Source organism: Neomonachus schauinslandi, chromosome 4, assembly GCF_002201575.2.
Source record: "Neomonachus schauinslandi chromosome 4, ASM220157v2, whole genome shotgun sequence".
Classification (NCBI taxonomy): domain Eukaryota; kingdom Metazoa; phylum Chordata; class Mammalia; order Carnivora; family Phocidae; genus Neomonachus; species Neomonachus schauinslandi.
Window position 1 is genome coordinate 178857859 of NC_058406.1, and position 26170 is coordinate 178884028.

At 38.1% G+C, this 26170-nt stretch overlaps 1 protein-coding gene across 2 annotated transcripts in view; it reads left to right on the plus strand.

Annotated features, from left to right (window-relative positions):
- Positions 1–26170, plus strand: part of PHF20L1 (PHD finger protein 20 like 1) — a 77544-nt gene that overhangs the window by 36082 nt on the left and 15292 nt on the right. For both annotated transcript variants that reach the window (XM_044914679.1, XM_044914680.1), the window contains 5 exons: positions 121–373; positions 2478–2666; positions 2918–3124; positions 9055–9111; positions 10284–10391. In XM_044914679.1, the coding sequence (XP_044770614.1) occupies positions 121–373; positions 2478–2666; positions 2918–3124; positions 9055–9111; positions 10284–10391 (814 nt within the window). The remainder of the gene's footprint in view (positions 1–120; positions 374–2477; positions 2667–2917; positions 3125–9054; positions 9112–10283; positions 10392–26170) is intronic.

The following is a 26170-nucleotide window of genomic DNA, read 5'->3' on the forward strand; positions in this document are numbered from 1 at the left end:
ATGTTATATGTTGCTTAACAATGTTTTTGGATACTAAAGTTGCTTAACAATCAAAATAGAATACAAGAACAAAAATGAAGAAACCAAAATAAAAATATCAATTTTTTATTATTTATTCAGGCGATTTCACCTAAACCTCAAAGTCAGAAAAAAAATGAAGCTGACATTAGCAGTTCTGCCAACACTCAGAAACCTGCACTGTTATCCTCAACTTTGTCTTCAGGGAAGGCTCGCAGCAAGAAATGCAAACATGAATCTGGAGATTCTTCTGGGTGTATAAAACCCCCTAAATCACCACTTTCCCCAGAATTAATACAAGTCGAGGATTTGACGCTTGTATCTCAGCTTTCTTCTTCAGTGATAAATAAAACTAGTGAGCACAGATTTTTAAAAAATAGTTACTTATCCTATAAGATACATTAAAAACAGTTTGATTGTAGTTATATTGTATTTTTATGAAGTTGCTTTTTACAAATTCAAACTTAAGTGGATATGATAGGGAAGGCTTAAAACTATTTCAGGGGCAAAAAGCATATACATTTCTGACTGATTTATTGTACAGAGACTGTACTGGTTGAGAAACCTTACCATTTAATAACGCAAACTCTTTAACTGTAGTTTGGCTATCCTCAATAATAATAATCCAAGCACAATGAGAGGCCTGATTCATTACAAAAAACCAAACCAAAACAAAACAGAGAGAAAGACTCACACTGGATATTTTTTCCTCAACTCCTAAGACTATTCTTATGGATAGATCTAGTTACTGTCCCCATTTGTCTGTATCCCCCTGCAGTACATTTTATTCATTCTTGTTCTGGGATTTGGAGTACAAATTTCAATTTATTTTTACTAACAAAGGAGGAAGAATGCTTCCTTGATCTTATTTTTAAAGATTTTACTGTTTCAATACCACTAATTTCAGGGTAGTTAACTTATTATTAGTCTTTATAAAATAGCCTTCCATCATGGGTCTGGATATATAAAAGAAGATGACCCTGTGTTTCTCCTGTTAGTTTAGTATTCTAAGTTAGAGACATATGAAAAACCGTTACATGGGAAGGCGCTGGATAAAGAGATACTTCCCTTTGGCAATTTATACATCAAGTGAATTAGTATCCTGACTAGTAAATGAATGTGACACATTTTCTTACGAACTCTTCCATATCATATCTTCCACAATGAAAAATGTTGGCATTGAGAAGACTTTTAGCAGTCAGATATAGTCACCTCTTCTTCCATTCAGTTGCCATATTTTCTACCAAACCATATTTTTGAATTTTTGAGCAGGCTTTGGTACTTTTCTTGGTTTGGTTTTGTTCTTTTTAATAAGTGGGTAGAAAGAATGGGAACAGAAGAGCTCAGTTGTTTCCTCATAAAGCTTCATTTCATTTTGGCATTTATCATGAAATGATGTCATTAGTAGTCACCACAATGTCATGTGACATTGATAAGTATTTTATTTTGAAATTGTTTTGTATTTTGGTATTATAGCCACAGTGTTACAGCAATTGAATTTTATTCTTTCATTTTTTCAATTATCACCATGTCTTTTTTTGTTTTGATTTTTGTAAAATTACTTTTAAATACCTAAAGCATCAACCTCTCTAGACCACTCATATTTCCTCCTTCTAAGTTAAGATAACATGAGTGTATTGGCCTGTGTAATCTGCCTATTCTAAATTCTTCTAACATGTTTACATGCCACGTAGAAAGAAGAAAACTAAAGGTTAAAAAAACCCAGAAATTTCCAAACTTTTGTGTTACATAGCTAGAAGATGTTTAATTGACCTACCAAGTTGGTTATTAAAAAAAAAAAAAATGAGGACAAGAATAGTGTTCTGTTCTTTTAAAGTCCTCATTATTTGCCTGTAAGTACTTAAAGTTGTTTGTGTTCAATTTTTTTTAATGAATCAGGCCCAAACTTATGTTTATAAAAATCCATTTGTGGGAATGAGGGTGGGATAAACTTACTTACGTTAGTTTTATTTTGGCAAGTGAAGCACTAACTCTACAATGCATGTCAGATTTTTGTCACCTATGCCCCCTGCCTTTTTTTCCCTTCGAGTTTCTAGATTTGTAATGTAGCAAAAGGAATATATATATATATTTTTAATTTTTAAAAAATCTCAGCTGTACAGAGACTATTTTCCCAAAGGAAAAATAACAACTAACACAATGATCTGCAATTAGAGAATTAACTGTAGTCTGTCACTTGGGAAACTACCTGAAATCAATGTTCCATGTTTTTTTCTTTTGGTTCTAGTAGGCTTTAGATTTTAGAAGTTTTGATTTAACTTTTTGTGAATGAGGGCACAGTTTTTGCCTATGATTACTTTTGGAACATGCTGTTCCTTGTGGATACCTTACAACATCAGAGGGCAGAATTTGAATCATTTTTCCCATTTATCTCCTTAAATATTATAAGATGATCCTGGCATGTGTCTGCTTCGTGAACATTGAAGATCTTTTTCTAGGTTCTCCACAGCCTGTGAACCCCCCTAGACCTTTCAAGCATAGTGAGCGGAGAAGAAGATCTCAGCGCTTAGCCACCTTGCCCATGCCTGATGATTCCGTAGAAAAGGTTTCTCCTCCCTCTCCAGCCACTGATGGGAAAGTATTCTCCATCAGTTCTCAAAATCAGCAAGAGTCTTCAGTATCAGAGGGTAATGTATATTGATTTCCTATAGAACCAAACATAAAAGAGATAAAGATTTTGAAAACATTAAGAATTTTCTTCTTTTTCCTTCTTACATCTTTTGGATTTATAAGCACTTGGTTTACTCGACAGATATTTATTGAGTGCGTTCTGTTGTGCCAGGCACTGTTTAACGTAGATAACATTTTAATCCACATTGGTATTAACGGAGCCAGTTTATCTGTGTTAATATTCGATTACATTCTTTATTTTGTATAGTGCCTGATGTTGCACATTTGTCACTTGAGAAGCTGGGACCCTGTCTCCCTCTTGACTTAAGTCGTGGTTCAGAAGTTTCAGCACCGCTAGCCTCAGATCCCGCTTACCATAATGAATGTCCCAGGGCAGAAAAGGAAGACACACCGATGCTTACAAATCCTTCTTCCAAAGCAATAGCTGATGGAAGAGGAGCTCCAACAGCATCAGGTAAAAAAGATTCATTTTACAAGTAGCTAGGCTTGCAGTTAGAGGGTGTAGACATTTTGATGTTTAATTACATTATTTTAATATGTAATTCCTCTTTAGAGATACTTTTATGTAACCTCTATGGGAGATAGGGTTTCTCTGTCAAAAGTTCTTTTGGGAGACCATTTACCATCACTTTCCCTGGACTGACTTCCTGTTTTGTCACTTTAATCAGAGTTCCTTCTCCTTGCTTCTTTCTTATATCCTATTTCAACTAAAAATAGGAATTGTTAGAGCTAAAAATAATTACAGGAGTTCTTGGTTTTGAAGCCAGAAAATACTTAATGGGATCAGAACTTTGGTTTAAGGATTTAATAGAATGTAGTATTTAAGAAACACATGGCTTGACTTTTAACTGTATACCTTAAATGTACTCCCACATTTGCTGTCAGAATCTCCCAAATTTAAATGTCATTTGTTATACTGTTATTTTGGGAGTCTAATGTGTAACATTAGCCAATAACACATTTGGCTGGTGGATGATTTTGATACTGTAACATATGATAAGGTTACATTGTTTTATTTGGAAGTTTTATAGAATTTTAACCTCAACCAAAGAGTATACATGATTTATAAAAAAGGCAAATACTAATTTCAAATGTTCTTCTAGTAAATTACTAATTTGGAGTTAGATGGATGAGAGAAGTCTGAATTGAGCCAGAAATGAAGAAAAATGTAAGACTGTTTCTTGATCTGCAGCCTAGAACATTAGGAGTGATTGTTTTAATAGCACCTTCCCTAGAGTCACTTTATTTACCAACTCATCAGATGAAGTGTAAAATAGAGCTTGCTCTTTTCCAGTGGTGGCACATACTAAAATAAAATGAAGTAACTTACTTTTTAGATTACTGCCTTTACCGTCTTTCAGAGTAAAAATATATTACTCAGTTTTCCACAGTTAGATTTTTACCAGTAAAGATTAAAGTTACTTTGTTTCTATATTTTGTTTAAAAAAAAAAAAAATCAGTGCCCAAATCTGAAGATTTATAGGTTTTGAAACATTTGTCATTTCCCAAATCTGATCCATTGTCTTTGACTCCTTTTCCAAACCCCTTCTATCCGTAGGGTAGTTAATTTTTTCTTTTCCCTTTCCCTACAAAATTTCTGAATTACCATTGACTTTTCGAGATATTTTTCCTGATGAAGGTCTTCTCCAGCTCTTTAATAATCTGTAGTTTTTTGTGGTACTGGTTATATGAAAAATATGTTAAAAGTTATAATGATTTGTATCTTTTGGGAAAATTATTTTTAGATGTGCATTTGAAAATATTTGCATTTTCTTTAAATATATTGTATTTTGTATATTGTAAAAATATTGTATTCTTTTTAAATATATATATAAGTAAATATGTATATATTCTAATAGTAATGTCACTGAAACATAGACCAGTATAAGCAGCTATATAATAACTAAGAGTGATGTTAGATTGTATATCCTGAAATGTCCAAGTAGTGATTGCATACAGAATGGAAATTCTGATAGAAATGATTTTGCTCCTGATCAGAGTATTAGCCTAGTCTTTTTTCAGAATTTCTACCATATTTATGGACATACTGCTCGTTATGACTGGGGCGTGGTTCTTGTTTCTCATAATAGTTAAAATGTTTTTGGGGAGAGAGAAGGCACAATATTCTTTTTGTTTCTAAGTCTTGGAAATAACTTTGATAAAGTCACAGTAGTAAGACAGTTTTCTGGAAAAGTGAATGGTAGAGAGTTTAGATTTGTAAAATGATGAATTTGTCGATGTGCTGAAGAGTGAGGATCCTCTGCATGTGATGACGACTGGCAACTTTTAATTGCTTAAATCAAGGAAATGCATGGCTTAAATGTTAATTACTGAAAGTCCGTTTATTAGAGGGTTGAACACAGTCACAGTGTTTGAATGTGGCGTGATGGGGATTCTAATTTATTTCTATTACCCCTTTTAATTTTTTATTTTTGGAGAAAGCAATGGAATTCAGGTCATATTCTAATTGGACACCTTTTTATTAAAACTTTGTGAGTCTCTCTGACTTGCATTGAAATTCTGAGTGGTTTGCATGCTTTTTTCTCCTAACATTTTTGTTATCTACCTTTTCTCAACTGCTTTGCAGTCTTTGTTGGACTTCTTTCTGCTTCCTAAGGACTCTGTACTCATGTACAAAGTACCAGGTGGTTTTGTTTTTGTTTCTTTTTTTTTCTATAATACATGTGTGTTTGCTTTGCTGGTTGGTGGGTTTCCGTCTTCATTATAAAAGTAAATTTTGTTACCTTTGAATTTTAAAACATCTGTAGAAAGCGTTATTTATCCAAACTTGTATCAAAGATATTTTCTGGGCTATTTTGTCAAATTGAAACTCTTGGGGTGTTTAGAATGATGAGGATGTTGGTCATGAGCTGTAAAATAGTTTAGCAGACTTAGATTTTCATTTTTGTGAGTGTGGAAGAGATGTGCACATTGCTGAGTTTAAAAATCGTGGTAAAGGATTGAGATTATGCAAATTATCATATACACCTGTTCTTTAACAGGTTAAAATTTTATTTTTAATTGTAGAGATAACGAGCTCGCACTAATCCTTCTACATTCTTTTACTGGGAACCATGCCAACATGATGGTAATCGAGGTGAAGAATACTATTGCTGCCCCCATTCCCCAAAGAAATCATTGGTACCCTTGTAAAAATTGATGCCTTTGTTTTCATTTTATTATTAGAGTGCTTTATCTAACAGAGCCAAGCAGTTTTAAGTGAGGATAGAACCTTAGTTTTGGTACTATCTAGAAATGTTAGCTCATTTGCTCATTTATCTGCTGAATGTATGTGTAACAAACACCGAATTGCTCTTACCTCTTTAAGGAGTTAAAAGATAAGGAAGCTCAGTGTAGGAAAGGGTGAGCCAGTAATAATCACAGAAGCTCTGACTTGTGGACTGCTTGCCTGGGCTGTGGCACTGTGCTAGCACTTAATTTTATTTATTTATTTAATTTTATTTTTTTAAAGATTTTATTTATATATTTGACAGAGAGACAGCGAGAGAGGAAACACAAGCAGGGGGAGTGGGAGAGGGAGAAGCAGGCTTCCCGCGGAGCAGGGAGCCCGATGCGGGGCTCAATCCCAGGACCCTGGGATCATGACCTGAGCCAAAGGCAGATGCTTAACGACTGAGCCACCCAGGCGCCCCATGTGCTAGCACTTTAAATAGATAGGTTTTAGTCCAGTGTCTTACCTCAACTTTGCATTTACTTTTTAAAAGCCTTTTTACGTGTTTTTCATTTTTTTTTTTTTTCCCAGAATTGTACAAAACAAAACTACAACCAGGGACTCCGTAATCTACTTCCACCCCCACACCAAATGTTCATGGCTCCTACAGAGCCTGGGGTTTCCATGGAGAGTCTCAGGGAATAGCCTTGTTTTTAGCCAGAGGAATTACAGATAATTAACATACTGGAAGGGGCTTGAGAAATCCCCTGCATTGCTGGGTTTTATGTTGTGTGCAAGCAGATGCTGTGCAGAGACCTCTCTCTCTTTACATAGCTCTGTTTGTTTTTATTGTTCTTTTTTTTTTGGTTTTTGTATTATGTATTGGACTATCCTGTAATATTTTGTTTGAAGAAAGTGTTCTGTTGATAAAATTTAGTTTAAAAATCACTATTCAATAAACTGATATCCTCATTCTTTGGCTCCCAAATTCCAGCACATGGTGAAATAAGCATAAGGTAGTGAACTTCTTATAAAACTAAGTTTTTTCTCTTGTTGAATTCTCGAATAGGTCTATTTTATTTTTCTATTTAGGTATGTTTTTAGAAGTCCTGTCATTATTGCAGTGATGAATATTTATTTTAATATCCTTATATAAAATGTTGACAACCCTTTGTCAGTCCCTCAGTTTTACTTCTGAAATTTATCAGTCAAGAAATCAAAAGGTTTGGGGACCACTGGAACACGTGAAAACTGTATCTAGACCTAGTCCTTTCTGAAAGCACTCTGGGAGTGATTATCTCTGTTCTGCACTGACCTGTGTTCTGGAGCAGTGAGCAGTTCATAGACGTTTTATTTGTCCTCCAAGTACCTGAGGGATCCCACAGGGTCCAGTGAGTGGAGGCAGCCCAGTAAGGCAGTTTTCCTTTGAATCACCTTGGATTCCATGCTCCATAGGGTTGGGGATCTGCAAGGCAATAATCACAATCAAGGGCTGCTTCTGAGCATGTCTGCTACCACTTTGGACTCAGAAGCCCCTTTCTCATTGTTCCTCTGGTAAGTGCCTCATTATTTTCAGGAAAAACGCATCAAACGTGGAATTTTCACGATGTAATTAGTAGTTAATAAATAGTAACTATTAAAGGAAGTGTTGTGGGATGCCTGGGTGGCTCAGTCGGTTAAGCGTCTGCCTTCAGCTTAGGTCACAGTCCTGGGGTCCTGGAATCAAGCCCAGAGTCAGGCTCCCTGCTCAGCGGGAAGCCTGCTTCTCCCTCTGCCTGCCACTCCCCCTGCTTGTGCTCTCTCTCTCTCTCTCTCTCTGACAAATAAATAAAATCTTTCAAAAAGAAATAGAAATAAAAAAATAAAGGAAGTGTTGCATTAGTCTTGATAATATGGAAATTTAAGTTAATTATTTAATTATATTTCTCTTAATGCTGATGTTCCTTTCATTTTGTATGTGAGAGATTTTTTTTGTCAAAGACTATCAATATTCTTACTTAATTTGAAACTTAACTTATTAGAGCCTTATTAACATTTAATTCAAGTTGAGTGGTATTTTTATATTTTTATTAAGCTAAATTATATAAAATATTCTGTATTGGAGTGACTTAAAAGTTAACAAACCTTGTGAGTGGCTGTATTAAAGCATGATAGACAAATTGTATTTTAAATGCGTTGTAATATTTTTCTTAGATTAACCTTAGATACACATAAGATATTAGCATTGGAAATGGTTGAATGTGAGTTGAGAAGCTTGGTTAAATGTATGTGTGTCAGCTACACCATTACTGAGGTGTACTGGTTTAAAAATATATTTTGGACTATAATAGTAGCCAAATGTCATGAAGGTGTATATTTTTAATGTGTAAATGAGCTTTTGTATTTTACATTTAGACAAAGACCAAAAATGATTTGTAAAATAATTATATTTTGGCTTTTATCATTACCTAACAACACATTTATGATGGAGTTCAAAGGTACAAGTTTATTTTAGGCAACAGAAATTAAGTATTAGTTTAAAAATTACATGCACATTGTTGAAAACCAATATACTTTAATATGAAGTTTAATATTTCATATGGATGACCTGAATAGCATTCACGTTGTCACAGAAGCGGACACATTACATCGGACCTACCACTGGGGTGCATTTCAGCATCTGGATTGCCCAAGGCTGTGGTGCCAGAATAGATTCTTATGGATTGCCCAGTACATTTATCTAACTTTTTAAATGTTTGGACCCGTGTTTATGCTATTTCTAGAAATGGTGTAGTCTTCAATTATTACCACACCACAGAGGAGAAAGTGAAAAAAAGCACTTACTATTACTCTGACACTGGTCTAAACATTTTATGTGTTTTGACTCACATAATACTCATAACGTGAGGTAGAGAGTCATTGCTATTAGGCGGATAAGGAAACTGAAGCACAGAGAGATTAAGTGATTTGTTCAAGGCCAAACAGCTATTAACTGGTGGAACCAGGATTTTAATGTGGGTAGTCTGAAGGAACAAAAATCATTCTTAATTTATCAGTCTTTTGAAATAAGAAATCCCACTTCTTTGTCACTAGTTCAGGAAATAAAATATGTAGACCTTTAGGAGAAAAGCGTCTTAAGTAGGGTTTTGTGAGCACTTGTAATGTAAAACATTGTCCCATAGTTTTAAACCTTTTCTGACTAAACTTACCTATTTTCCCCCCTAAATCTGCAGGACTATCGAAAACAGAAAAAAAAGTGAAATTGGAAGAAAAAAGCTCAACAGCATTTGGTATGAACAGAAAGTAATCTTTAAGCAAAAGACTATTGGCTTGGCAGTGGGAGGACATAGTCTGTCCCTTACTTTTTACCTGTTAGTGCTCCTTTAGGTGTAAGTGATCATCTGTTTTAGTATTTATTAGTGTTATTCAGCTCCAGATACATGATTTCTTAAACACATATCTTATGTGTATTTTTTTGGTTCAAGGGAGTCTAAGGCTTTCACTGAGAATTTTGTGTTTTTGAACATCTTTACAGTTACGGCTATTTAAAAATAAGCCACCATTTAATATTGTTGAGACTTAGGGAATGGATGATGAATTAAAATAGTCATTTTTTTTTTCCAGACTTTCTTCTTTGACTTTATAAAAAAGTTACTGAGTTTTCTGCTTTTTTTTTTTTTCTGTCTTCTGTGCTATAATGACGAAAAGTTTTGCAATAATTGATGATAGTCTTAAATAGTCTGTAGATTAGCTCACTGGAGCTTGGGTCCCTGAAGTTGTTTAAATATGTTTGACATATTGTAGGCTACATCATTCTGAGTTGGAGCAATAGTTGAGTATATGTGATGAACCAATTTTAAGTAAAGTACCCTGGGACACTGCTTTAACATCCATTCATTTTCTTTAAAGTACATATTGGGAGAAAAAAGGGTATTTTAAAATTTGGGGAAAAATCAGTTTAATGAAATAAGTTTTTTGCTTTGCATTGTTGTACACACTGGGAAGTATTGGAAGACTGAAGGAATTATTTATGGATTGATTTAATTTTTCCAAAGAAAAAAATTCATTAAGTTCTTTTTTTAAATCTAATATATTTTCTCATTAAATTCTCTGTGGAAATACTGAGTCTTTTCAGTCAGGTCTTTCTTAAATTATGGAGTTTATTTCTTGCCACATCAGGGAACTGAGTATATTACTCATTTAAGATTTTAACTACTGTCTGTGTTAACTTCAAGGTGTCAGGAGTTGGGATTTCTCAACACTGCTAATGAAGACCCCCTCTTAGAGCCCAATAAGCTAATCAGGAGTTCCAGACTCATGACAGGAACAGTTTAATTGAATCCATCCACTGGGCAGGTGACTGGAATAGCTGATTAAAACATAAATGCTGCTTTTAGGTTAACCACAGAACAACAACTCAGGATTGGTCATGATGGCTAACTTTGTCACTTGTGTCATTTAGGTAAGAGAAAAGAGAAGGATAAGGAAAGAAAAGAGAAGAAAGACAAAGACCATTACAAACCAAAACAGAAGAAGAAAAAGAAAAAGAAAAAGAAATCCAAGCAGCATGGTAAGTATGCTAAAATGGTGATTCCTGTTTTTTAAAATTCTCAGATTCTTTCCATTTTTCTGTGTCCTTCTACCAAAGTGAAGATAGGGTAAGATCCACATGTTGTCGAGAACTTAAGAAGTCCTTGTAGCTTTTCCTTGTCTTGCTGATTTAGAAAATACGCAGCTTTGTTTACTATAACCTGTAAATTAATCCATCTGTACACTAATTGTTGCAGCCGATTAGAGACTTGCATTGCCAGCATCATATGGTGGATTGGATACCCTTGTCAGGTGTGCTTCAGCTACTGAAGGAATTCTTTTCAGTCTAGAATTACAGTCCCTTGAAGTAGCTTTCAGAAATGAGGATGGAATAAAGGTATTTTTAGAAGAACTTGAAAAAGAAAATGATTTTTCTATCAATACCCTGTCTAAAGGATATCCTTACCCTGTACTTGAAGGCTGAAGGAGAACGATGACAAAGGAAGGTTTGAGATGCCAGAAGAAAGGATGAGTAAGGAAAATGTAAATATGTGGATAAGTCTGAACATTGATTATATAAATCATTTTGATTTGTGGGGAAAAACAAAATGGCAGAGCACAAAAATATGTGACGGTAATAATAGCTTGTAAATTGAGAGAGGCATGCTTGTATTTCAGTGTTTTTCAGGTCTTGTATTGTTGTGGAAGAGCAAAAGAAATACATTGCTTTTAGGCTCTAACAGGTGAAATCTGCCTTGTAGAATTTCTAACATGAATACTAAAAATTGAAGCTTAGGGTATAATTTCCAAAATAGATGGTAAGAAAATGTAATGAAAAAACCATCCAAAAAAAGGTGGATACAAAGAGAAAAACATAGAAAAGAAGAAAAATACAAATTAAAAAATAAGGTGGTATAAATCCAAATATATCTGTAATTATAGTAAGAGATTATCATAATTGATTTAAAAAATCCAGTTATAGGTTATTTTCAATAGATGAATCTAAATATAAGGATGGAGAGGACAGAGCAATGTTGAAAAATAAAAGCATGGAAAAAAAATGTGAGCAAATACAAACCAAAAGGAAAGTTGGAGTAGATAATTTATATCAAATAAAATAGTCACTAAGGGGAAATCATTCCTAGAGATAGGCTAATGTATAATGATAAAGGTTCAACTCACTTTAGAAGTTCCTAGATGCAAAATTAAAAAAAAATTTTTTTTGAGAGAATGTGCATGAGCAGGGGAGGGGAGGGACAGAGGGAGAGGGAAAGGGAGAGAAAGACTCCTAAGCAGCCTCACCGCAGAGCTCGATCTCACGACCCTGAGATCATGACCTGAGCTGAAATCAAGAGTTGGACGCTTAACTGACTGAGCCACCCAGGCGCCCCTAAAATTTTTAAATTTTATAACTGAGTAAATTCACAGTATCTTTCTTTTTTTTTTAATTTTTTTTTTTTTTAAGATTTTATTTATTTGCGAGAGAGAGAATGAGAAACAGAGAGCATGAGAGGGAGGAGGGTCAGAGGGAGAAGCAGACTCCCTGCTGAGCAGGGAGCCCAATGCGGGACTCGATCCCGGGACTCCAGGATCATGACCTGAGCCGAAGGCAGTCGCTTAACCAACTGAGCCACTCAGGCACCCCACAGTATCTTTCTTAGTAATTAGTAAATCAACAAAACTCAAAGACATTCTGTAAGGACAAGAGAGGTGGCAGCCACACAGATGATCTCACAGCCCTCTCACGGACACTGAAGTCAGGAGCTGCAGAGCAGACCGTTTTCTCAGATGCAAACGTGCCACAATTGCACGATGCCGCCCTAGGCAAATTCAACACATTGTAAAGACTGGGATAATGCAGACTGTGGTTTCTGACTACAGTAAAATCAATATTAAAAAGGCAAGTAGAAAAGCCCCGTGTGTTTGGAAATCATACCACTCATTTTTAAATCATTCCTGGATCAGAGAACAGTACCAAAGGGAAGGTAAAGGTTGATTTATTTGAGAAAGAGAGAGAAAGAGCACGCACACATGAGCCAGGAGGGAGGGGCAGAAGGAGAGGGAGAGAGAATCTCAGACAGACTCCACGCACAATGCAGAGCCGATGGTGGGGCTCAATCTCATAACCCTGAGATCATGACCTGAGCCGACACCAAGAGTTGGGTATTTAACCAGTTGAGCCAGTACCAGAGGGAAGGTAAATAAGATATTAAAAATTACATACCGAAACTTGAGAATGTAGTTAAAATGCCACTTTTATAAGAAGAGTATGCATTGCCATACATATTTATATTAGAAAAGAAGACTGAAAATCAGCTAAGCCTCCAGCTTAAGAAGTTAGAAATGAGGAAGCTCAAAAACAGTAGAAGTGAATAATAAACGTATGAGTAGAAATTAGTGAACGAAAAAAAAATATACTAGGAAGAAATAAAAAATGCCAAAATTAATTTTTTTAGAAAACTAATAAAATCAAATGTCTGGGAACACTGGTTAAGGAAAAAAGACAAAATGCACAAATAAACAGTATTAGGAACTAAGAATATAGCTACAGATGTTCCATATATAAAAAGAAGAAAAATATAAACAACTTTATGCCAATGAACTTGAGAGGTTAGATGAACATATGGACATTTGCCAGACACCAGACTCACTCAGGAAGAAGGTACAAACCTGAATAGTCTTCAAACCTGGAAGGAAATTTAATTAGTATTTTAAAATCTTGTCACAAAGAAAAAGTCCTGCCCCCAAAAGTTTCTGCTGCCAAGTTTTACCAAACACTGAAGGAGTAGATTATGCCAAACTTACATAAATCATTTCAGAATTTAGAGAAAGAACACTCCTGCACTGGGAAGGATGGTGTCCCTCAAAAATATATGTCCAACTTCCAACCCTTGTACCTGTGAATGTGACTATTTAGAAATGGGATCTTTGCCGATGTGATTAAAAATGAGATCATCTGGAAGTAAAGTGGACCCTAAGGCCGACGGCTAGTATCTTGGGAGGGAGAGGGTGATTTGGAGCCCACAGGGGAGAATGCCATGTGGGGGCCCTGGCCATGATTCGAGTGCTGCATTGCAAGCCAAGGCTCTCAAGCCACCAGCCACTGCAAGAGGCAAGGAAGGATTTGCCCCTTGAGACTTGGCCTGTTGACACCTAATTTTGGACTTTTTGCCTTCAGAACTATGAGAAAATAAACTTCTGTTGTTTTAATCCACCAGATTTGTGGTGATTTGTTGGAGCAGCCCTAGGAAACTAATGCAACTCCAGATTCATTTTAGATTATTTAAATAACTTTGCTCAAAATCAGAACAGTATGGGAAAGGACCATCATAGGCTTTTCTCATTTATGGGCATAGATAAAGAACCCGTAAGTAAGTGTTACAGAATTAAATCCAGCAGTGCTTTAAAACATAGGACCACAAAGGGTTGGAATGCAAAGTTGGTTTGACATTAGAAAATCAGGGGACCCTGGCTGGCTCAGTCAGGAGAGCAGGCAACTCTTGATCTTGGGGTTGTGAGTTTGAGCCCCACATTGAGGGTAGAGTTTTCTTAATGTAAAAAAAAAAAAAAAAAAATTATTTGAAAAAATCAGTGAAACTCACCACAGTAACAGATGCAGGACAATAAACATTACTATCCTTATATATGTACAAAAAACATTTGATACATCCATTTTTCCTTACATTTAGAAAAAAACATTATGACTCCCTGATTATAAAACCTGATTTAGAAACAAAGAAGGACTAAAGCATGGGAGACAATTCATGTGCACTGGTTAGTAGATTGAATATTGAAAAGATGCCAGCCACTTCATGCTAAATACATCTATAGATTCAGTGCTGATTCTACAACTTACAGTGGAAGAGTAAGAAGCCAAAAATAATACAGTCCATCTTAAAGAATAAAGAGAAAAATTACTATTCAACTATAGTTTAAGGCAGTGAGGCATTTGGAAGAATAGACGTATTGATTAAGGACAGGGTGGATAGTCCAAAGCATATACATATATCAGAACTCAGTTTATACACAGCTGGCATTCTTAGATGAGCAGATAAAGGATAAAGGATAAGCCTTTCAGTAAATGGTATAAGAAATTTATAATCCGCATGGTGAAGAAAAAAAATGAAAGTAGGATTCCTACTTTACACCATATGCAGCCATCGATTCCAGGTTGATTAATGATGAAATGTGTGAATGACAACTGTAAAACTTTGAAAGACAGTATAGGAAAACATCTTTATGATCTTGGGGCAGGGAAGGATTTCTAGACAAAAAGTGTTAATTGTAAAGGAAAAGGTTGAAAATTTGACTAGACTGAATTAGAGAATTACACTAGAGAGGGGTTCAGTGGCAACCAAATGAAGCAGAAGAAAGGATCCGTGAACTCAAAGACAAGGCGACTGAACTCACCCAGTCAGAGCAACAAAAAAGAAAACAGAATGAAAAAAAGTTAGGATAGATTAAGGGCCTGATGGGACAACATCAAATGGACTAACTTTCACATTATTGGTGTCCCAGAAAGTGAAAAGATATTCCATGCAGATGGAAACCAGAAAAAAGCTGAAGTAGCTCTATTTCTATCACAAAATAGACTTTAAAACAGACAGTAATAAGAGGCAAAGATAGGTGCCACATAGTGATAAAGGGGTCGGTCCAGCAAGAGGATATAACATTCATAAATATTTATGCACACTATATATAGGAGCACCTAAATATAAAAAGCAAATATTGCCAGATCTAAAGGGAGACGTACCCCGCAACAATAATAGGGGATTTTAACATCCCACTCACATCAGTGGGGAGACCATCCAAATCAACAAGGAAACCACCTTAAACAACATGTTAGACCAGATGGGCCTAACAGATATATTAGAACATTCCATCTAAAAGGAGAAGAATAGGGATGCCTGAGTGGCTCAGATGGTTAAGCATCTGTCTTCAGCTCAGGTCATGATCTCAGGGTCCTGGGATCGAGTCCCACATCGGGCTCCCTGCTCAGTGGGGAGCCTGCTTCTCCCTCTGCCTCTGTTCCTCCCCCTGCTTGTGCTCTATTTCTCTCTGACGAATAAATAAATAAAATCTTTAAGAAAATTATAAGAAAGAAGAATACCCATTCTTGTCAAGTGTACATAGAACATTTTCCACGTTAGATCATATATTAGGCCACAGAACAAATCTTAACAAATTTAAGGGGATTGAAATCCTCTTAAACATCTTTTCTGACCACAATAAATAATATGAAACTAGAAATTACATGGAAAAAACTGGGAACTTCATGAATATGTGGAGATTAAACCACATGCTACTGAGCAGTCAGTGGGTGAAAGAAGAAATAAAAAGAGAAAATGCCTTGAGACAAATGAAAATGAAAATATACCAAAATTTGTGGGATTTAGCAAAAAACACTTGTAAGAGAGGAGTTCCTAGGGATAAATGCCTACCTCGAGAAACAAGAGTCTCAGCTATTCATCTCAAGGAAATAGAAATAGGAGAAGAAACAAAGCCCAAAGTTAGTAGAAGGAATGAAATTAAATAAAGATTAGAGCAGAAATAGAGATTAAAAAGACAGTAGAGTAAATCAGTGAAACTAAGAACTGATTCTTTGAAAAAGCGAACAAAATTGATAAGCCTTGTGAAAGTAGATTGGATAAATAGAAAAGTCATTACATGTGTTTCTGTTTTATGTAGGGAAGTTAGTATATGTTCAGCTCAAGTATTCTTTTTTGGGATTTTGGAATTGTTACTTAATAAAAGATAGTAACAAAAAAAAATTGATAAGCCTTTAGCTAGACTTACCAAGAGAACATCAACAGAATGAGACAGGAGATGTTACAGCTGATACTACAGGAATGCAAAGAACCCTAATGCACTACTATGAGCAGTAATATGCCAACAAATTGGACAATTAGAAGAAATGGATAAATTTCCAGAAACATAACAAACTACCAAAGCTAAATCATGAAAATAGAGTTAAATAAATAGAAAATCTAAATTGACTGATGACTAGTAAGGAGATTGAAATCTGAAACCTCCCGGCAAGGAAAAGTCAAGGACTGGATGGCCTCACTGGTGAATTCTACCAGATATTCAAAGAAGAATTAATACCAGATTCTTCTCTCAAACCCTTTAAAAAATGGAAGAGGAGGAAACTCTTCCAAACTCATTTGATGAGGCCAGCATTACCCTGACAATACCCAAACTTGACAAGGGCACTGTAAGAAAAGAAAATTACAGGGCAGTATCCCTGATGAACATTGATGCAAAAATCCTCAACAAAATATTAGCAAACCAAACTCAATAATACACTAAAAGGATCATACACCATGATGCAGTGGGATTCTGGGAATACAAAGATGGTTCAATATCTGCAAATAAGTCAGTGTGTTATACCACATTAACAAAATAAAGGATAAAAATCATACAATCATCTCAATAGATGGCAGAAAAAGCATTTGACAGAATTTAACATTTATTTATGATAAAAACTCTGAACAAAGCAGGTATAGAGAGAATGTAGCTCAACATAATAAAGGCCCATATATGACAAACCCACAGCTAACATCATATTCATAAATATTCATAAGGTGAAGATGAAGGCCTTTGCTCTAAGATCAGGCACAAGAAAAAGATGCCCACTCTTGCCATTTTATTCAACATAAGTTTTGGAAGTACTAGCCAGAGCAATTAGGCAAGGGGGAAAAAAAAAGCCCTCCAAATTGGTAAGGAAGAAATATAACTGTCACTATTTGCAGGTGACACGATATTATGTACAGAAAACTCTAAAGACTCCTTCAAAAAACTATTAGAACTTACAAACTAGTGAAGTTTTGGCAAACAAAATTAATACAGAAAAATCTTGCATTTCTATACACTAAGAACAAACTACCAGAAAGAGAAATCAAGAAAACAATCCATTTGTGATTGTACCAAAAAGAATAAAATACCTAGGAATAAACTTAACCAAGGAAGTGAAAGACCTGTATATTTAAAAACTATGAGATGTTGGAGGTGCCTGGGTGGCTCAGTCGTTAAGCGTCTGCCTTCGGCTCAGGTCATGATCCCATGGTCCTGGGATCGAGCCCCGCATCGGGCTCCCTGCTCCGCGGGAAGCCTGCTTCTCCCTCTCCCACTCCCCCTGCTTGTGTTCCCTCTCTCGCTGTGCCTCTCTCTGTCAAATAAATAAATAAAATCTTTAAAAAAATAAAATAAATAAAAACTATGAGATGTTAATGAAAGAAATTGAAGAAGATGCAAATAAATGGAAAGATATTCTATGCTCATGGCCTGGGAGAATCAGTATTGTTAAAATGCCCAAACTGGGCGCCTGGGTGGCTCAGTCGTTAAGTGTCTGCCTTCGGCTCAGGTCATGATCCTGGAGTCCCGGGATCGAGTCCCACATTGGGCTCCCTGCTCGGCGGGAAGCCTGCTTCTCCCTCTCCCACTCCCCCTGCTTGTGTTCCTGCTCTCGCTATCTCTCTCTCTGTCAAATAAATAAAATATTAAAAAAAAAAAATGCCCAAACTACCCCGAACAATCTACGGATTTATTGCAATTCCAATCAAAATTCCAAGGACATTTTTCAAAGAAACGGAATAAATACTCCTAAAATTTGTATGGAACCACAACAAACCCCAAATAGCCAAAGCAACCCAGAGAGGGACAAAGCTGGAGGCATTGCACTTTCTGATTTCAAACTATAAAGCGGCAGTAATTAAGATACCATGGTATTGGCATAAAAACAGACACATGGATCAGTGGAAGATTAATAGCCCAGAAATAAACACACGTATATATGGTGAATTAATTGATGCCAGTGGAGCCAAGAATATACAATGGGGAAAGGGGAGTCTCTTCAATACATAGTGCTGAAGACTAGACCGCTGTATGCAAGAGAATGAAACTTGACCACTATCTTATATGAGACAAAAAAATTTTTAAAGTGGACTAAAGACTTGAACAGAAGACCCCAAACCATGAAACTCCTAGAAAAAAACATAGTTGGTAATCTCCTTGACACAGGTCTTGGTGATGATTTTATAAATCTGATACCAAAAACAACAAAAGCAAAAATCTGTAAGCAGAAATATATCATACTGAAACGTTTCTGCAGTGCAAAGGAAACCATCAACAAAATGAACAGGCAACCTACTGAATGGGAGAAAATGTTTGCAAATCATCTGTCTGATAAGGGGCTAATATCCAAAATATATAAAAAACTCCTACAGCTCAATAGCCAAAACACAATTTGATTAGAAAATGGGCAGAAGATCGAAATAGACATTTCTCCAGAGAACACATGTAGATGGCCAAAAGGTACATAAAAAGATGTTCAACATCATCAATCATCAGGAAGATGCAAATCAAAACCCCAATGAGCTGTCACCTCACACCTGTTAGAATGCCTGTTGTCAAAAGACAAGTGTCGGCCAGGATGTGGAGAAAAGGGAGCCCTTCTGCACTGTTGGTGGGAATGCAAACTGCTACAGCCACTGTGGAAAGCAGGATGGAGGTTCCTCAAAACATTAAAATAGAACTACCATATCCAGCAGTTCTGCTATGCGGTATCTGTCCAAAGAAAACAAAAACACTAATTTGAAGAGATAAATGCACCCCATATTCATTGTATTGTTATTCAAAATAGCCAAGTGTCCACTGATGGATGAATGGATAAAGAAATTGTGCTGTACGCAAACACACACATTGGAGTATTAGAATAAAGAATGAAATCTTGCCATTTGTGACAACGTGGATGGACCTCGAGGGCATCATGCTATGTGAAATAAGTCAGACAAAGACAAATACCATATCATCTCATTTATGTGTGGAATCTTAAGGCGGGGGCAAAAAAAGATACAGAGAACAGAATATTGGTTGCCAAAAGCAGGGGGTGGAGGTAGGAGAAGTGGGTGAAGGGGATCAAAAGATAAAAGGAAAAAAAAAAAAAAAGAAATTCCCTTACAGGGGAAAAAAAGAAAACGTTATACAGAGGATGAAAAGACAGCACAAACCATCAGAAAATACTGCAACACGTGTACCTGACAAAGGATTAGTATTCAGAATCTGTTTCGAACTTACAAGTCAAGAATTGAAAGAAAAATATCCTAATGGGTAAATGGGCTAAAGATTTTAAGGGGTATTTCACAGAATTGGAAATCTTAGAGTGCTAAAATGAATATATAACATGATGTCCAATCTTACGAGAAGCAGCATTAATGTAATTTTTAAGACCTAGTGGGATCTATTTCCTAGCTGCTATCTGCACAAAAGTTATAAGGCGGATGATATCAGATGTTGCTGAGGCGGTGGAGACATGGTACCAACCACTGTGCAAAACGGCCATTGGCAAGTTGTGCCTGCCGTGTGACTTAAAATTCCTAACTAAGCTCTCATGACCCATCAGGAAGCATTTACGAGGATGTCCTAGCAGCACTGGCAGCCCAGCTGTCCATCAGAAGTCACACATCCATTCCGTGGAATCCATATCACCATGTAAATAAATGAACTATATCCACAGGAATCTCAGGAACAAAATGATAAGCTAAAATCACTGAAGAAAACGTGCAACACGATTTTATATATGTAAAGATCAAAAAGTTGTAGTATGAAACTATATGCGAACATAGCAACAGCTTTATAAAGTAACAAAAAGTAGCAAAAGCATAAAGAACAGCAAGAGAATGGTGAGCAGAAATTCCGGCCAGGGGTAACCTCTGAAGTGGGGAATTTATCAGTTCAAATTGGAAAATGGTACAACGGGACCTTCAAAAGTGATGACAGTGTTCTCTTAAACTACGTGACAGGCACCTAAGTATTTTGTGGTATTGATTGATAGGCTTTTTGTCATACCCGGGTTTTTTTCATATTCACTAAACACCTTTAAAAACCAGTTTTATTATTATTTTAATTTTTTAAAAAGACTTATTTGTCAGCACGAGCAGGGGGAGGGGAGGCAGAGGGAGAAGCAGACTCCCTGCTGAGCAAGGAGCCCATGCTCGACTTGATCCCAGGACCCCAATGCGGGACTCCATCTCAGGACCCTGGGATCATGAGCTGAAGGCAGACGCTTAACTGGCTGAGCCACCCAGGCGTCCCTAAAATTCAGTTTTGTTTTATTTTATTTTATTTATTTATTTATTTTAAATTTTTTTATTCTTATGTTAATCCCCATACATTACATCATTAGTTTTAGATGTAGTGTTCCATGATTCATTGTCTGTGCATAACACCCAGTGCTCCATGCAGAATGTGCCCTCCTCAATACCCACCACCAGCTAACCCATCCTCCCACCCCCCTCCCCTCTAGAACCCTGTTTGTTTATCAGAGTCCATCGTCTCTCATGGTTCGTCTACCCCTCCGATTTCCCCCGCTTCATTCTTCCCCTCCCGCTACCTTCTTCTTCTTCTTTTTTTTTTCCTTAACATATATTGCATTATTTGTTTCAGAGGTACAGATCTGAGATTCAACAGTCTATTTTATTTTATTTTTTTAAATATTTTATTTATTTGACAGAGAGAGACACAGCGAGAGAGGGAACACAAGCAGGGGGAGTGGGAGAGGGAGAAGCAGGCTTCCCACCGAGCAGGGAGCCCTATGTGGGGGTGGATCCCAGGAACCTGGGATCATGACCTGAGCCGAAGGCAGACGCTTAATTAATGACTGAGCCACCAGGTGCCCCTAAAATCGAGTTTTAAAAACTATAAAGCCAACTGGGAAACTTCAGATTTTAACTGGTAAATTCTTCAGATTTTTAACTCTCTCTCTCGCTAGGCCCCATATCCTCTCTCATTGTTTCTACATTCTCTCTCTAAAGCTACCAGCGTACATTTGACGTAGGGTCAAACAGAGGATTGAAAGGCTTGAAACTACTTTCCAGAGAATGTCTTGAACATACCTGTGCACTCGTGTGCCTGCATTGCCCCTTGTCCGTTCTCCCCTCACCCCGTCCCTTCACACACAGCCCCATGGGGCCCAGACTCCAGAGAACCTAAAGTCAGGAAACTCTGGAGCATTGTGAACAAAAACCATTAATTACAAACACATTTGATTTGTGAATACCCTCCTGTGAGAGTGTATCATCATGCAGACTTGAGAAGCTTCAAACCACGGGTAAAACTGCCAGGTGAACTCCCGAGTGACCAGAGGCTGAGGGGATTTGGTGGACTCGGGTACCGCAGCGGGGCCGGCCAGGACTCAGGGCAGGAAGGGCGGGCTGTTCAGGTTCCTTTCTGCCGCGGCAGCACAAAGGTCTACTCCAGGACCCACCAGCAGACACCAAATTGGAGTGTGCTAAGATCCCCTGCATGCGGAGGGAAGGTAACAGGGAGGTGCTGACCAAGAACAGATGAGGAGTGGGCCACACTTGGTGGCACAGTAAGAGAGTGTTGAGAATGCAGGAGGTGGTGGTTGGTGACTTGGAAGAAAGAGGGCGATCCAGATTAGTAAGACTGAGAGAAAAAGTTACCAAGAAAATTGGCACCTCAGAGTTGTGTTCCGCAATTACGCTACCCCTACTTTTAAAGAGCCATTAACCCTTTAAAACATGTTAATATATTTTTATTTTTTAATTGAAAAGAACTTTATATCTTGTTTACATTTTAAAATCAGACCTATACATGAAAATCTTAACTTTGTAAATAGAATCCTAGCAAATACTTAAAGATGCACAGAAGCGTTGCTTTTTATACACAGCAGGTGTGGAGTTGGGTAATCACAGGCATCTTTGCAATTAATTATTACATTTGAGAATTTATTCTGGGTTATTTATATTCATCTTGGAAGTGACACTTTTCCAGATTAAAATAGAAGAGGGGTCTTTAAGCTGGAAATGGGTTTTAAATAACTTTAAAATTTTAAAGACATCTTAATTTTAAAACATTCACATTATTCCTACTTGAGGTTCCTAATATAATATGCATTTTATTCTACAGTTACTACCACCAGGGAGTTTTAAAAGTTCTTTCTTAACACTGACTGTTATTTTGCATATCCTGCTGGTGCTTATTATGTACCAAACGTGCTGTAGGCATTTTATATACAGTGGTTTATTTCATCTTCACATTCATTAATGCTTAACAGTGGAGCCTCTTATACCCATTTTAGAAGCCGTGAATGGAAACAAATAGAGTCGTCCAAGCTCACACGGCTGTTGAGTGGTGAAAAGCAGATTCAAACCTAGGCAGTCTGGCTTCAGTCTTAGTTGTAGCTTGAACCATCATGCTCTGTTCTGTTACTTCCTGGGCCTTAGAGAGTGTTTGCTAGATTGTGCATTCTTCCCTCTAGCAGGTTTTACTTGTCTCTACTGGCGTAGTAAGTTCTGACGGTTATCCGTACGAGAAACGGCCATGTTGGAATCTGAGTGACATCTTTGCCAGTTTTTCCCTTTGTCCCGTTGAGCCAGTCACGTCATCTCTTTGTCTTTCCTGTGTCTGTAAATATTAAAAAAACGAAGGCATACAGAGATTTAAAAGAACTAGAATGAGAAATTCAAGGAGAATCTAGAACATTGTGCTGTGAAAACAGACACTCCCTTCCAGGGGCTTGTAGGCAAGCCTTATCAGCATATCGTAAGAGTGATAAGAAGCACACGCAAATATTTACTGGGAAGGTAACGGTGATACAAAGTAAGTTCTGTCTGTAGTGTAGAGAAGCTGGAGTGATCAAGGAAGGGGCTTCATGTGGCGGATTACAGTTGATCTAACCCTGAAGCCGGCAGCGGACCTTTATTCCCAGTAGCCCCAGGGACTGGCATGGGGAATGCAGGTGTGGTGCAGAGTGCCGAGTTCTGTTCTGTTGCTGATACCCCGTAGAGAGCTTATATAATAGCAGCCTGTTTTATTTGTCACACGTAATTGAGACTTGCACCATTATTCTTACACTCAGGCTGTATTTGTGCATTTACTTTGCTGAGAGGGCAATATAGCACGTCATCGATAAAAGGGCAGCTTTCAAAGCGGAGCATTGGGTTCAGATCTTCACTGCAAAGCTTATAGCTTGGGTGCCCTTTGGTGAGTTATTTAAATTGTGTAAATGTCAGTTTCCTCACGTATAAAATGGTAATAATAGTTTCTGCTATGTGGCTTTATTTTTAGGATTCAATCAGGTAATCATTGTAATTACTTAATACAGTGCTAGCTAGCATTCAGCAGATGCCCTTTCCATGCCTGTGCCCAAGTGACAGGGCATGGGGCAAGCTATGTAGAGACTGGGGCCAGGAGAGACACAGTAGCCCCGTGCTACTCCAGGATCGCTCTGCAGTCTCATACTATCCGCAGCATCCGGGAGGGTCCCCACTCCTGACCTGCTGGCGGTGAGGCCCAGGAATCTGCTTTAACGAGCTTTCCAGTTTGCGTTGAAATCCACTGGTAACGTGTTTTGGTTAAGAGGCTCTGTAGTCGGGCTCTCTGGGTTTGAAGGCTGGCTTTGTAAAGAGAGCTATGTCTTCTTGGGCAGTTTAACCTTTTCTGTCTCTGTTCTTCCACTTGTAAAATGGCACTAGCAGTTGTAGCTTCCTTATTGTATTAACTGTGAGGATTAGAGCACTTAGAATCATGGTTAGCACACAGGGGGCGCCCAGGAGATGTGGCCGGGCTGTAGTATTCAGTGGTGAGTGCTGTGGTAGTGTCCAGTTGGCGGCCGTCACAGAATACTACGTATCAGTGACTTAAAACAACCTAAATTTATTATCTTCAAGTTCTGAAGGTCACAAGTCCAACATGGGTCTCGGTGGGCTGAAATGAAGGTGTCAGCAGGACTGGACTCCTTTTGGGAGGCTCTAGGGGAGAATCCATTTTCTTGCCTTTCCCAGCTTCTAGAGGCTTCTGCGTGTCTTGGCACATGTCCTCACCATCTTCAAAGCCAGCAGCGGCCACTCAAGTCTTTCTCATTTCACATCACTCCAACGCTGACTCTTCTGACTTTCTCTTGCGCCTTTAGAGACTCTTGTGATTACTTTGGGCCCACCCAGATAATCCAGGATAATTTTGAGGTCAGCAGATTAGCAACCTTAATTCCCCTTTGCTACAGAACCTAACGCAGTCACAGGTTCTGAGGATTAGGTTGTGGACGTCTTTGGGGACCATTGTTTTGTTCACCGCAACCACCGACTTTAGATGAATACTCACTGCACACCAGCATTGGTACTGCTCTCCTGGAAACTTACTTTCCTACTCTTGACCTTTCCTGCACCTCTTCCAGTCTTTTCCATCTCTTTCTATTCCCTAACTTGCCTCAGGTGTCCTTTGCCTCTTACTCAGTTGAGGAAATAGAAGCCACCAGCAGAGAACTTGCTCATCTTTCCACAACTATGTGCTTAGCTATGTATATCCATCATCTCCTGCTTTGCCTCTACAATAATGGAGGCAGTTGTCTTTCTGTTCTTAAAATCCTGGCATTTGTCAACCTGCCTCCCCTCATTTTTAGATTTTTGTAGACGAAGTATAGGATCACCCATCTTTAAAAAGCCTTCCTCTGGGGGTGCCTGGGTGGCTCAGTCTGTTGAGTGTCCTACTGTTGGTTTCAGATCAGGTCATGATCTCAAGGTCCTGGGATTGAGCCCCAAGTGGGGCCCTGAGCTCAGCAGGGACTCTCCCTCTTCCTCTCCCAACTTCTCTGAGCCTCCCCCCACCCCCTTCCCGGGCTCTCTTTCTCTTTCTAAAATAAATAAAATCTTTAAATAAAATAATCCATCAGTCTCCTTCAGACCCGCATTCCTTCTCTGGTTTCTCCTCCCTCTTACTCTTCAGCTCCATCTCAGAGCCCCTCTTTCTGCCTCTTGGTAGTTCAAGCAGAAGCCTGGAAACTGCCCTGCTGACGCCAGTCTTCAGATCTGCGGGTCGCTGCATCTGCCTGTCAGCCTTCAGGCCGGCTGCCTTCCTCCCAGGCCAGGCCGTGGCGCCTCCTGCCTGCACCTCCCTGCCCCCTTCCTCATTCCATAGCTCCTGTAGGCTTTGAAAACCGGAATCAGACTTGGGTCACGCTCTTTTTGCCGCATTTAGGATAAAACTCAAAAATAAGGACGTGTTTAACCAGATCCGCTCCTGCCCCTCTAGCCTCATTTCTTCTCTCTCTCCCTCACTGTGCTGTAGCCTCGGTGTCAGATTGTCAGATGCGCCAGGCTCTCCTCTGCTCCAGAGCCTTCCCAGGGCCCTGAATCCTGGCCTCTCCTGTCTGTCCCTGTCATCACACCCTGCTCTCCTGGAAGCTGCAGGTGGCTCCTCCCTGTCCTCCATCTGCAGGACTCATGCTAAGCTGAGGAAGGCAGGACTTGGATTAATTTTTTTTTCAGGAGGACCAATTAATTTCATTCAGATTTTTTTGCTGAAAAATGTATCAATTGGGGCGCCTGGGTGGCTCAGTTGGTTAAGCGACTGCCTTTGGCTCAGGTCATGATCCCGGAGTCCCAGGATCAAGTCCCGCATCGGGCTCCCTGCTCAGCGAGGAGCCTGCTTCTCCTTCTGACCCTCCCCCACTCATGTACTCTCTCTCTCTCTCTCTCTCATTCTCGCTCTCTCAAAATAAATAATCTTTAAAAAAAAATGTATCAATTGAATTATCAGTGTAATGATTGACATGCTACACATTATGAGCACCTCTTTACAAATTGCAAAAACAAAGTTAATTTCCATCTTGCAAATCTTACTGTAAACAGCTGTGATTATAATGGAGAGAGACTGTAGAGATAATCCTTTTTCACGTCTGGACTGGCTAACAAGAGTTTTTGGTACCAGCTAGAACATGGTGCTCCCTGGTGGTATGTGTGTACTGCTGGGGTACAGTTCCCCAGGTGTTCTTGCCCAGCCCACTTTATCAGATACACCGCC